Genomic DNA, 13,189 nt, shown 5'->3' with positions numbered 1-13,189 from the left:
GAAGTGCAGGTTGCTGTTCTTGTTGTTTCCAGTTGGTATTTGGCTTCTTGGAGCCACCAGTAAACTTTGGTAAACTGTGGCTTTAATTTATTCTTTCTGCTTTGTAGAAGAGGAATCCGACGCCTTCCAAATTACTGCCAACCAGGAGCTGTCTCCATTCCACATCATGGCTTCCAGGAAGCGTCCCCTTAGCAGGACTTACTCACGGAAAAAGCTGCTCAGCTGAAGTTTGGAGCCAGAACAGTATGGGAAACTTTGCATTATCCCAGCTATACAACATGCTTTTTAATAAGGACCTTATATTTGGTGCTGGACTGAAGCTGTCTTGTGTTGGTAGGAGACTGGATGCAAGCATATGACAGTGGAAATAAGGACCACTCTAAAAGTGGTTTGTTTGTTTTTTTTTTTTTTTAACCTCAATTGCAGCATCTCTCCATCAATTCAAAGCCTAGCTCGGTCTTTCTGGCACTCCTGCATGTGGTAGCTGAGTTCCGCAATGAAGGTTCAATTCTGCTAGGTAAAGAGGGAGAATTGCCACTTTTCTACAGCTTTCTTGTAAAATAAACTGATGGGAATTTTCATTGTGTCACTTCATTGGAAATCTGCCTTTAGCCCAAGTGATGGGCGAGGGATTGGAGGTGAATGGGTACAACACAAGCTGCATGCTCCTGCTGCGTATCTTGTCCCGATACGAACTGGCTCCCTCTGTTAGTTGCATCCAGTTTGCCACAGCTTAGTGGGAAAACAACAAGCAGATTAACTCTGACGAATTAATGAGTAAATTACTCAGAAATACTTGACAAATGCCAAAAGAGTACAGAGGAGGGAAAGATAACTTAGCTGGGAACAGGGAAGGAGAGGAGTTTGATTATTCTTTGTAGATCATGAATGGTTTGGTGTATCTGCTCCTGGCCACTGCTGGGTAAGCAGGTGCTGGTGGAGTAACTTTGTTGGCTCACTGCAAGTTTGCAGAAAAGGACAGAGAGGACTGGCTGCGGAAACTTCCTTGAGAGGTAAAACTTGATGGAATAACTAGAGATGACAGTTCAAAGACTACTCTTTACCAAACTGGCACTGATTAAATAGTGACTAAGTTGCCTGTGAAACATGTGCTGCATTCTAACCTGATGAAGACAGCAGGAGCTGTGATTCAGTGCCCGAGACGTCGCCTACAAGGAGCTAAAATTGTGCATTATCTTGGAAGGGTTGAGCTTTTCCTTTAGGACAGCAGTCTCTTCGTGCACGGCAGGGTATCGGGGAAGTCACCCCGCTGTGTCTAGCGAATGCACAGAAGCAGAGAGCTATGAAGATAGTGTGAGGTCATCCTGACACCAGGCATGGCAATGCAGAAACTTGTTATATGGCTTTAAGGGGCTAGATGGTATTGAACGGAATCTGTTTCCTGGGAACACTATTTGTTGCAGGAAAGCTGATTCCTTCCCTCTGCCGAGAGAGGAGGAATAGTGTGCTTACCAGTGATTGTTTTGCTTGTGGCAGAGGTGCACCTGCTTCAAGGATGGGGACTGATACACAAGCATGGAGCTCCAAGGCTACTACTTACTTCCAAGTGGGATGGATTCTTCTTTTCTCTGCTGAAGATCTTTGTTTTCAACAGCAGAAAATAAAGGCTCTGAACTTAAATCTTGTGCAGCTCAGCCATGCCCAGAGCCCTCAGAAATGTCCCCCCTCAAAGCCACACCCCTGCAGCCAAGATCAAGTACGTAGGAGGAAGATGGGGTGGTTCCTACTTCAGATGCTGGCTTTCAACTTGGTGTATGTTACTCCTTAAATGGTAGTTGTGGTAGCTGTGCTCCTAGTGATTTCAGGCTGAAGCAGTGGCTTGTTTTTTGGGGTCAGGTAGCCAAGCTGCTGTTTTCCCCCCTTGCCCTTCTTAAAGCAGATACCTGGGCTTTCATTTCTTGCTCTGCCAGAGTTAAACTTACGATGTCCCCCTTCCTGAGGTGGATGGTGTCAGTGTTAAGTTGCGGAATTGCATTTAATCACCCTTACATCCAGACTGGAAGTTTTCCCAAGAGTAAGAAAATGCTGCTTAAAGCAGCTTATAGGCTGGAGCAGAAAATGGCAGTGAACCAGGGTTGCTTTTATCCTGGATGTTTCAGACAATGCTGCTGCTGTCTGGAGATGCTTTTCCTGCAGCAACTCAATGTGGGAAGCCTACCAGCTCTGACTGTGAGCACTTACAAAGCAGGTACGTAAACTCAGCTGTGACGGCAGCTGAGTTCCCATGCAGTGATGTTTAAATAAACCCCTTTTCTACATACCCAGAGTAAGTGATGACTGGAGCCTCTGACAAGTGACTGCTTCATAAAACTCACTCTGCTTTATTAGAAAAGTTACAGTAGAAATGTAAAAAACCAAAGTTACTACAAAAAAATCTATGTACAAGTTCTGCAGGACTGCAGAGCATCTCCCTCCAAGGCTGCTAGGGCTGAGCAAGCCCTGCAGCAGAGGTTTCCAAACTGTAAACAGGTTTTTAGTGTTAGAGCCCGGGGAGGAGGTATCTCCCACTTCCCAGTGTTTAAGCTGCCGAGGGTGCATGAGGAAAGGTGTCCGGTCAGCACTGTCTAGACCGGCAGCAACACGGGGAATGTAGGCTGATGCTTATTTCCCTTATGATGAAAAGTCATGTCTTTTTCTTCCTCAGGCCTCTGAAATGTAACAGGTTTGTAGCCAGGCTGGCTGGTGGGCAGAAAGGCTCTTAAGCTCAGGTCAGCAATACTTGCTCCTCCCCACCCTGTGCCAGGTAAGCGTTAAGCCTGTGTCTAGAGTGGGTTTTTCCTCACATCTATCATTGCTGGGTGGTAAGGCACCGGGGTCACGTTCAGGCTGGCTCGGCGCAGCTCCCGGCGGGGCTTGGAGGCAGGAGCGAGGCTCCGCGGTGGGTGCAGCTCGTGGGGCTGCCCCGCTCTCGGCAAGTGCTCAGCATCCCGCTGCCGAAGGTCCCCAGGGCTGTCGTTGGGCAGGGAGGAACGCCTCCACGTTGATGGCAAAGGGGCATGCACCAGGTCCCTGCTCTCATCCCTGACCTGATGGCTTTCTTCAGCGACGGGCAGGGGTACGGGCTGTTCCCCAAGGCTGGATTCCTCGCAGGTCCCGAGCGCAGGGGGAGCTCTGTCCCCAGCCCCATGAATGCTTCTCTCCATCCCTGCTGGGAAAGATTGGGGAAACAGTGAGATGAGTATCAGGATCTCTACTTTTCTCATCAAAATCAGTGCCTGTAGAGCACTTGCTCAAGGCCGGCAATAACCCGCACTGCTCCCGACTCTGCTCCAACCTCTCACTGCCAGGAAAAGGAATTTAAACTCCCTTTTAACTGTGTAGGAACAGCAAAGCCCTAGCTTGGGTTTCCTCTTACCTTTGGTCTGTCCAGGATGGAGGCTGATGTTACTCAGCCTCTGGTTCAGCTCCTGGTTTGCCCACATATAACGGCCCAGCTCCTTTTCCAGCACCTGAATCCTTGCCTCGTACTGCAGCTTGCTGCTGGCCAGCCCCTCATCCATGTGCTCTACAAGGAAAAACAAGCCCATTTCAAGCTGCAAGCCCTGTGAAAGATGAAAGTTGTGCCACTGCTGCCCGTTTCAGGAGCTGGGTGGCTACCTCGGCTCTGCTGGAGCAGTAACTGCATGTTCTGCTCGTGCTCCTTCTGCTGCAGGGTGAGCTGGCGGTCCATCTCCAGGCGCTGGCGCTCCACGGCCGCCTCCAGCCAGTACACCAGCTGCTGCTGCTCCTCCAGCTGCATCTCCAGCTCCGAGAAGGCAATGTGCTGCCTGTGCTGATCCTCTCGTAGTGTCACTACCTGGCCAGGGCCCAAGAGCAAGAAACACCTCAGCTCCTTCAGAGCCTGGAAGATTTCCTGCACCACCAAGCCTGATCGAGTTAGTTTTTTGTTACCGCGTATGAAGGTTAGTAGTTCTGGGATGTCACAGCTTCCTCGCAGACGGAAGAGCAACATGGGGCTGCACTGATGTGGCAGAGCCACGACAGGGATCCATGCATCTATGACTAGTTACGTCCCCACCCCTTGGGACAGGTGGGAATCATGGTGCTGTGGCTTTGTGGCCTGACTTTACAGGGCAAAAATACAGTAGGAGGCAAGCGGAAGGTTTGAGGCTGAGGAAAACAAGAGTTTGGTCAGATACTACGGTTCCCACCAGCACAGAGGGTAGTTGTCTCCCACCTTGTCAAAGTACTTGCAGAGCAGAGCTCGGGTCTCGGAGGAGGAGAGGTAGCTGAGCTTGGCCATAAGGTTCATCTCGCACTGGGACAGCAGGCTGGCTGAGGCCCGCAGGACTCGTTGCCTGCATGTGATGGACTCGTTCTTGTACTCGATGGCTGCATCCAGAGCCTCAATTGCCTCATCCAGCTGGAACAAGATCCGTTCTTCCTGCCAGGGCAGAGCTGCAGTTACTATGAAGCAAAGGATTCACTCTGTCTCCCCCTGCCCTAACTTCCCTTGTCATCTCAGTAGTGCTGGCAAGAAGTTGGGATGCGCACAGTTTGGGGACATGGGGGAGCATCTGCTAATGACCCCACGCTCAGGTCTTTACTTCTCCCTTACTACCTCATGCTCTTGCAAGCAGAGCAGCCCAGCCCAAGAAGAGGTACCTCTGGGGACAGCAGGGTGCCCTGACGCAGCTTGTTGTCGAGCTCCAACCTCTGTTTGAGCAGCTGGTCCTTCTCCTGGCGCAGGTTGTTGATCTCCTGGCGGATCTGCTGCTGGTCGTGGGCACTGCCGTGACGCAGCTGCCCGTTCTTCTCAGTCAGCTCCTTCTCCAGGTGCTCCAGGCGGCTGGACACACGCACGATGTCATCCGTCAGGGCCTGCAGCAGAAGATGCTCAAGGGGATCTTCTCTAGAGGCAAGTCAGATCCCCAGCCCCTTTCTACCCCCTCCATAGGTCAAGAGACCCCACGCGCACACCTAAGCCACGGGCTATCAAACCAACGAGCTCAGAGGCACAGCAGAAGCAGGCCCTCCTGTAGAGGCAGATTTGCTGCCAACTTCCCAACACCACCTCATCCTGATCTGCAGCCCTCTGCCAGACCTGGGATGGCACCCATGTCTTCCAGCCTCCCACCTCTGCTGGAAATCAAACAAGGGGCTGAGGTGTCACACTCTTGTCCTACCTGGCTGGAGCGCAGTCGTTTGCTCTCCAGGCCGTTCTTTTCCTGCAGCAGGGCTTCCTTTTTGGCCACGATAGCTTCACGCTTCCTCAGCTCGTCTTCCAGCTCATCCAGGGCCCGGCGCTGCTCGAGAACTTTATCCATCTCCATATCCAGCCACTTCTTCTGTTCCTCAATTTTCTGGTGGAAGGAGAGGCAAAGGGCATGTGCATGTGTGCAGACAGCAGCAGCAATGCCCAGGACTGCTAGACTAAAGAGCGATGGGGTTGAGATCAGAGAGAGTCTTGAGTCCGTCTCTGCTAATCCCTGTAACCCAGACTTCACTGGTTTTATCCCCCCAGCTGCTCTGAGAGGCAGAGCTGAGCTAAATTCCCAGCTGCCAAGGAGTCCTTAGGGGCCCCGTCTCCCACCACCCTTCTGCTAACAGACAAGATTTCACAGCTTCTTTACCAATGCTAGGATTTAGAAGAGAATCCTGGTCCTGGGGATAAGACAAGATTTAAGTCCACTAGATACAAGTGACATTATGGACTGTCCTCCTCAAGGGCAGGATGGGCTATGTCCCATTTCAAGCTGCAGCCCCTGCTTCCAGTCCTGCCCCGTCAACCAGCAGCCTGCCACAGCAGTCCCCTTTGAGTAGGAAGGAGGCGGCAGGCTCGCCCTGCCTCTACCTGCTGCTGCTCCAGGCTGATCACGGAGCCGTTGCTGCCGCTCCGCCGCTTCCTCTGGAAAGCTGCTATTTCCTCTGTTTTGATGCGCAGGATTTTCTGGTGCTGCTCGTGCTTCAGTTCCAGTTCCTGTGTGGGAAGGAGCAGCTGTGAGCCTCAAGAGGCTGTTTGCTCTAGAGCCAGGGGTTGAGGGACAGCTTATGTCTTTTGCTAGCTCTTTGGATACTCTTAAAAAAAAATCCTCTCTCCATCCCCATGCTCTCCAAGACAATCACAGACCCCGTGAAAGCTACCCTCGCCTGCCCAGCAGCTTGCAGAGCCCACCCATCATCCTCCACAAATACCGCAGTAGCACAGCCTCTCCTGCCCGTTCCTACCTTGACTTGGTGCTGCCGCTTATTCACCTCTGTCTCCAGCCGCCGTTTCTGCTCGCTCTCCTCCCGCAGCCGGCGCTGCAGCTGGCCCTGCTGCCGCCGCATCAGCTGAATGTTCCTCTCCAGCTCCTGTACTCGCTTCTCGCTCTGAGCTGAGAGTGACACCAACCTCTCTGTCGCCTGCTTCTTCTTGCACAGAACCTGCCGGAGGTTGAAAGCTGCCCATGGGCTCGGTGTACTCCCCGTGCCCTTTGCAGAGATGCCCCAACTCTGCCCCTGCCCCCCTCCCCGGGCGGGCAGAGCCCTTCCCACTCACCCGTGCCTTGCTCTGCGCGGCCGCCACACGTGTGCGGTACTCCTGCAGCTTGCGCTTCTCCCCGGGGTCCCACGGCTCTTTGCTCTCCAGCTCTTGGAGCTGCTTCTGGCTGTCGCTCAGCTCTGCCCGTACCTGCTCTGCCTCCTGCTCCAGCTCGCTGATCTTCTGGCAGTACTGCCTGTTCAGAGCCTGGGCGTCCTTGCCTGAAACACACCCCCTTCTGCCGTGACCTCCAGGCCCCCTTCCCTCACAGCCAGGATCCCACCAAGGGACAGACCTTTCCTCTCTCTTCCTCAAGTATTTTTACTACAGAGACTGAACGATCCCTTGCCCTCAGCTACTCTGGGGAAGGGATTTGGGGAGAAACCAATGGGAAGGGTCTCACTCCGCCAGAGAGATGGAAAAACAGTGCTCTGCTGCCTACAGGGAAAGGGACTAGGCACAGATAACACAGGGAGGGAAGGTGAGGATGGGAGTAGAGACCAAGCATCCCAACTAGGAGGAGATTTCATAGGGAATGGATGCAATGTTCCTACCAACAGCTTTGCACCTGTCTTAATGAGCTCTGTGATCAGCTCCTCCTTCATGCGGATGTTGATCGCCAGCTCTCGGATCTTCTGCTGTGCTTGCACCAGCCTCCACTCGGAGTCCTTCCCTGGCAGGCACTCCCGCCTCCTGCAGACCCCTGCAACACAGATTCCCAGGTAAGGAAGGTCCAGTCTTAGCAACTGGGTGACAGAAAGACAACCCAACCTCAGATCTGTAGCCAAGAACTGGCACAGCACTGCCTAGAGTCACCCACAAGCTTCCACCAAAACATGCAGCTCTTGCCAGACCCCAGCAGTTCAAGTTTCTCCTTAACAAAAGCAGCTAGACTGTCATCTGCTCCATTTTTGTCCTCTGGGCTCATCCAGGTACGACACGTTGCCTTCCTATCAACAGCACCCGTGAAGCACCACCAGCCCTAGGAAGACTGTCCAACAACCTATGGTTGCCACTTGCCTTTTAACAGCTCCAGCTGCTCCTCCTGAATCGAGGGGGCATTACCTCCGCTCAGCTCCTCGCTCAACTTGCAGATCTCTTTCTTACTCCAGCTTTGGATCCCGTTTCTAGAAGGAGCAGCAAACTAATCAGTTGGGTCTGGGCACTGCCAGAACTGTTCCCAGTAAGGACCCTCATGATCCACAGGCATCAGAAGGAGACAGAAACAGTAGCTGTGGTCAGGAAAGATGGTAATAAGCTCCTCAGCGAGCAGGCAGCTGTCTCAGCAGAATCACTGACCCCAGAGGTAGCGTTTGCTTCTACATCCTACATGAGAGCTGAGATGCAGAGGTGGGACAGCCGGGTCACGCAACTGCCAGGGCCCTGCGCAGTGCTGGGACAGCCTCAACTCACCGGCGCTGGGACAGGGACCGTTTCTGTTCCCACTCCTCCTCCTCCTCTCCCGAGGACAGCTCTGCTAGCTTCTCCGAGTCCTGGCTGAGCTCCCTCCTCGGCACCGTGGCTTTGATCTCCGGATTGCTGGTCGGGCACTGCGCGTGGTTCAGGTGCCAGCCTGCCAGGTCCTCCTCCTGGAAGGAAGGGTTGCTGTCAAGCTGCTGGGGATCAGAAAGAGAAGAAACATGCTGCGTGAGAGCCGGTGCTAGAAAAAGCAGCTCTCAGCTGGGCATCACTGCTAGACACAAAGCAGAGCAACAAAATGGAGTTGAGCATATTTTCAGGAGAACTGGTGTGTTGCTAGATCCAGCTGCCTGCCCTCCTGCCTTCTGCTGCTCAGAAGCTGAGCGAATCTGGGAACCTGCCCCTAACATTGAAGTAAAAGCCTCCATTTTGAAGCTGGGCTGGTTTTGCCCGAATTGTGAATCTCTTTGGATGTGAACACTGAGCACAGTCCTCTGGACCACACCTCTGACAAGGTTCACGTTCAGTGGTGGGGAAAAAACAGTTCACTCTGGTGAGCATCCAGGTGAAAAGGCAGCAGCTCCTCAACGGCACAGCCTTGCACCCTCACCTTCCTGCAAAGGGCTCTTCCACTCTGCTCAGCGGGAAGGAGCCTCGAGGGAGCCCCGCTGAGGCCATGGGACGGGGCTGCATCCAGCGGGGCCGTGTGAGGTCTCTGGCTGGCAGTCACCAGGTGAAGGTTTTCCAGCAGTTCTGGCACACACAGGTTTGGCATTGCCATCTCCAAGCGCACGTGCAGCTCTGAGATCTTATCCTGCTGCTCCTGCAGCTTGTCGCTCTAGGAGGCAATGAGAAAAATGTGGTTTTGTACACGTGGATCCCAGACCTGCTGCAGAGGAACCTCAAAGCTGGGCTGCACTCTCCTGGGAAGGAGGGGGAGGAGTGGGGCAGGTCCCTACAAAGAGAGCAGAGCCCAGAAATACCTGCAGCTTATATTGCTCCATGGCATCCTCCAGGGCAGCCAGGAAATCACGGTTCTCCTCCTCCAGGCGCTCCACTTGCCTCTGCAGTTTGGCCACCTGCTCGTCTTTGATGGACTCACACCCCTTCTCGGTGTTAACCTGCCCCCCGAAATACAGGAGAGGCAGCATCAGCACCCACCTTTGTTTTTCCTTCCCATGCCGGACTCTGCAAGGGTACAGCAGCTCTGCAGACCCAGATTTTTCCTGCAAAAGAAATCTCTTGGCCACAGCTGAATCCGTCTCCCTGTCTGCTCCGACGACAACATCTGCCTCCCTACAGCCTCTTGGCCAGGTTGCTTCTCCTCTCCCTCTCCTGACCCTTCCACTGTGCCATGCTGAGGCTGCTGCATTCAGTGGCCATCAGATGAACCCCACCTCAGAGCTAAAACGCCCCAACCGTTACCTGGGCTTTTGCCAGCTTTGAGCCTTGTGCCTCGGGGCTCTGGTCTTCCGCGGAGGTGCTCTCGATGCCGCTATCCAGCCCGGCTGAGGTCAGCTCGCTCCTCTCGCTCTCCACTGCGCACAGCCACTCCTTAACCCGCAGGATCTGCTCCACTGTCAGGTTACTGTCCTCCTGCAGCTCCATCAGCAGCCGGTATGCCGCGTCGGTGCAGGTCCGGTAATGCGCGCACTCCGCCAGCAGCCGAGCCGTGGGGTCTGGTGCGCATCGTTTGGCGGTGGCCGAGCGGTTGATGATACGGGTCTCGGAGCGGTGCCGCTGTTCCAGCGCCTTCTGCAGGTTCTTTATCTGCAGGTGAAGCTCTTCGACGTGCTCTGTCTCCTTGCGGCAGTTCACCACGGCCTTGTTCTGGATGTTTTGAGCGCGGCTGGCGTAGTTCAGCGTATTGAGGCTCTCATCGAAGTCAGAGGAGGATGGGCTGACACAGGCTATCATCACAGTCTGGGCATTCCCCCCCAGAGAGTCTTTCAGGATCCTAGGGAAGAGCACAGTGATTAAAATAGCTGAAATTCAAAATCACGGAGGATCCAGGAGGTTTCCAACCCTTTTCAGAGGTTAAGCCCAAGGAAAACTATATTCTCGCTCTGTGGCCAGTTCAGCACTAGTGAAGTGAGCAGAATCATTACGCACAGAAATAACTGTTTGCACCATGGCAAGTTTCCACCTGAGTAATTCCCAGTGCTGGGAGCTCCCCAACTCTGTGATCACTGCTAGGTGCATGCTGCACAGGAACCTGTTGGAGACTGCAAAGGCCACCTGCCCGAGCTAGAAACTAACTGCAGACCATCAAACAAGCCTACTGGGAGTGGGTTTTTATTCACTGCCAGGCAGGAAAGGGGCAGGATAATCCATGCTGACGCCCCATCTTGGCTTTGGCAGCATGACTTAAGCAAGGCCTGTCTTCAGCAGCACTGCGACAAGCTAGTCCATCATTTCTATCCTGGCCTCACTGCTCCTCAAGGTTTCCTATGTGAAAACCCCCACAGAGGGTAGACCTGTTAAACTGCCCTGAGGCACAGTGGGTCAGCTGGCCCTGTCCCATCAAGCAGAGTCTGAGCCCCAGTGTGAGGGCAGAAGGGACAGCTGGCCCTGCAAGCTCCTCTTGGCTAGCCTGGGGACTCTGCCACCCAACCTGGCAGGCTGGGCATGGGAAAGGCAGGGAGAAGCATCGCCTCCCTCCTGCTGGGACAAGAGCCCGTGAGACGGGCGGAGCGCGGGGGTCCTGGTCCCAGCTGTACCTGGTGATTTTGGAGTCCCTGTAGGGGATATGGCTGCTCTTCCTCCGAGGGTCTCCCAAGGCACTGATGACATTGCCCAAGGCCAGGAGGCCGCTGTTGATCTGGATACTCTCCTTCAGCCTCTCCCCCGTGTTTCCCGTCTTCACAATTCGCTCCGAGCCCGCCAGGTCCACAAAGTGAAACTTGGAAACCAGGACCTGGCCCGAGGCGGGGACGGAGGGGTGGTGGTGGTGCAGGGGGAGGCGGCCGGCCCCGCGCCGCTGTTCCATGGTCACTGTGAAGATGGTGTGCGAGCGGCTCGACTGCCTGTTGACGTGGGTAGCTCCTGTGTGCTTGGCTGTGTTCCCCATCTCCAGCAGGCTCAGCACCTCGTCCAGGCCCTCCACTTCCGACTCCTTCACGCCGCAGAGCACTGCAACGGCAAATGGGGCTGTGGCTGGGAGGGATGGGCTGCCCGAGGACACAGATCCTCTGCACAGCCTGGTGCCATCACCTTGCCCATACAGACTGGCTTTTCAACACCAAGCTAAACACAGCAATCTGCTGCAGGAGAGGGATGGAGGGAGAAGACCTGGCTCTGCCCTCAGGGACAGATAACGCAACACCAGCCTCAGGCATGGGGAGAAAAGGGAGCCTGTGAGCAGCCACACATACCGACGTTCCCCTTGTCATCCTCCCGGATCTGGATGTCTTTGCTGGCTGTATCCACCTGCAGCAAGTCCCGAAACTCCTCCTTGTACACCTCCAGGTAGGACACTCGGACCGTGTAGTCGATCAGGTCATTCTCATCGATGAGCCTGAAGGTCTCAGCCATGGCTCGCGGGATGATGCCCTGCTCATCTTCATTGATGGAAGCTGGTGGAGAGGTGGACACGGTCACGGGAGCAGTGAACGCCCGGGGAGCCCGTGGCCAGGGACAGAGCCGCGGGCAGGAGCCTGCCTGCAGCACACACGTCAGCTGGGAAGGAGCAGCCTCACAGCCCTCCTGCAGCGCAGCCCTTGCAGCCCGGATTAAACATCCCTCAGAGTTTTTAAGGCACAGGACCTTGGGGCAAACCCCATCCGACTGCTCCCTCCCACAGCGTGGCAGCTTCTAGCAATGCTGCTTGTTTCCAGTCCCTTCTCGAGAAGAAAAAGGGCCATTAACGTTTCAGCAGGTAGCAAACACCATGCCTGCAGCTACCGTGTGCTGTCCTTTGAAGCCAGCACAAGCCCACAAACTTTCCCAGCTCCTAAGAAGGTTTTTATGAGCTTGCAGCCTGCTTGTGTCTGGCCACAGCCCTCTGCTGTCTGGATGTTAAATGGTTTTGCTTTTGTCTCCAACAGCTGTGTAAAAGGGCAATCCCTAAATTTGGTGCAATGATAGCCTGAACTGGAAAACTGAAAACAGAGGTAGACGGAAAGTATGGAAACAACTTAGTGTTTACAAATTATGCAATTAACTAAGGATGACCTAAACATTTACAATATATCCTCTGTAAGACATCAATAATACCATTAAACCAGCACTTATAGAGGAAACCTTTCCCTCCTTTTTTCCTCCTCTACTTCACATAAAGGAAATAACAGGGCTACCCCCCGCAAGCCCTCCTTTCCTTAGGGCTTATTTCAGGACAAAGTTGATGATAGGTTCAGGCCAGCTGAAGGCAGCGGTGCCCTAGGAAGACCACCACCACCTCCAGCCCAGACACGGTCCTCTCGCTTGTCCTGCGGTGCTAGAGGAGAAAAACTGCGTGCGGTGGTCTCAAAGGTGGTGTTGTCCACGGCAGGGTGGTTACAGCAGCGTGGGTGGTGGGGAGGCAAGGCTGTCGGGGTGGGCAGGACGGGGATGGGTGGTGGTGGGATTGGGGGGGGGTGGCAGGGTCAAGAGGGAGGGCAGGGTGGAAGGACTGGTCGGGAAGGCGGCACTGGAAGGGATGGAGACGGTGATGGTGGTGGGTTTGGGTGGAGAGAGCGAAGGCGACGGGAGGGGCGGGGATGGCAGAGGTTGGGAGGGAGGGCTGGGACGGAGGGAGGTGGCGATGCGGCGCTGGCGGGTCGGCGGGGAGGGCGGCGGTGCCGCCGGGGCAGCCGTGCCGTCGGGGCAGCCGTGCCGTCGGGCAGGGCGCCGCCGGCCCCGCCGCCACTCACCCACGCTGGCCTCCCCGATGGTGTAGGTCTTGCCGGAGCCGGTCTGCCCGTAGGCGAAGACGGTGGCGTTGAAGCCGCGGAAGAAGGCCCGCAGCAGCGGCTGGACGCAGGCCCGGTAGACGGCCGCCTGCCCCGCCGCCTCGGGCAGCACGGCGGAGAAGCGGAAGCGGCGGCGGCCCAGGGCCACCTCGCCGGTGGCGGCGTCGCCCCGCAGGCAGGGCCGGTGCCCCCGCAGCGCCTCCCGGGGCAGCAGCGGCCGCACCCGCACCGCCACCCGCACCGCCGCCCCCTCCGCCGCCATGGCGGGGCCGCGGCGGGCAGCGGGATGGGCCCGGCCCGCCCCGGCGCGCCGCGATGGCGTCAGGCGGCTCCGCCCGGCGCCGCGGAGGGGGAGCGGCCCCGGCCCCGGCCCCGGGCTCGGGGTGCGGGGGGCAGC

At 55.6% G+C, this 13,189-nt stretch overlaps 2 protein-coding genes across 5 annotated transcripts in view; one reads left to right on the top strand and one right to left on the bottom strand.

The window, feature by feature from the left end:
* Window positions 1-2,767, top strand: part of TICRR (TOPBP1 interacting checkpoint and replication regulator) — a 20,932-nt gene extending 18,165 nt beyond the window's left edge. The window contains exons 21-22 of one of the 2 annotated variants that reach the window (XM_087743566.1): window positions 108-2,209; window positions 2,666-2,767. In XM_087743566.1, the coding sequence (XP_087599692.1) occupies window positions 108-226 (119 nt within the window). In that variant the 3' untranslated portion in view covers window positions 227-2,209; window positions 2,666-2,767. The remainder of the gene's footprint in view (window positions 1-107; window positions 2,210-2,665) is intronic. The other variant, XM_087743565.1, reaches the window with a different exon arrangement.
* On the bottom strand, window positions 2,320-13,189 carry KIF7 (kinesin family member 7). 3 transcript variants are annotated; one of them, XM_087743569.1, is made up of 18 exons: window positions 12,754-13,189; window positions 11,278-11,478; window positions 10,624-11,035; window positions 9,329-9,860; window positions 8,887-9,024; window positions 8,514-8,741; window positions 7,898-8,097; window positions 7,505-7,611; window positions 7,053-7,187; window positions 6,503-6,705; window positions 6,190-6,387; window positions 5,816-5,941; window positions 5,148-5,324; window positions 4,627-4,842; window positions 4,199-4,405; window positions 3,619-3,817; window positions 3,377-3,526; window positions 2,320-3,169 (listed from the first exon to the last, which is right to left on the bottom strand). In XM_087743569.1, the coding sequence occupies exons 1-18, from the start codon at window positions 13,052-13,054 to the stop codon at window positions 2,784-2,786; spliced, it is 4,116 nt and encodes a 1,371-aa protein (XP_087599695.1). In that variant the 5' UTR covers window positions 13,055-13,189; the 3' UTR covers window positions 2,320-2,783. The 3 variants fall into 3 exon arrangements, with proteins under 3 accessions (XP_087599695.1, XP_087599696.1, XP_087599694.1); XM_087743570.1 differs by having other exon boundaries at window positions 2,320-3,166; window positions 7,898-8,100; window positions 12,754-13,188; XM_087743568.1 differs by having other exon boundaries at window positions 7,898-8,100; window positions 12,754-13,181.

This window comes from Nipponia nippon, unplaced genomic scaffold (genome assembly GCF_047370975.1).
Source record: "Nipponia nippon isolate SJK-2023a ecotype South Korea unplaced genomic scaffold, ASM4737097v1 scaffold_9, whole genome shotgun sequence".
In the NCBI taxonomy this organism is placed as follows: Eukaryota; Metazoa; Chordata; class Aves; order Pelecaniformes; family Threskiornithidae; genus Nipponia; species Nipponia nippon.
This window is presented reverse-complemented; position numbering and strand designations above follow the sequence as displayed.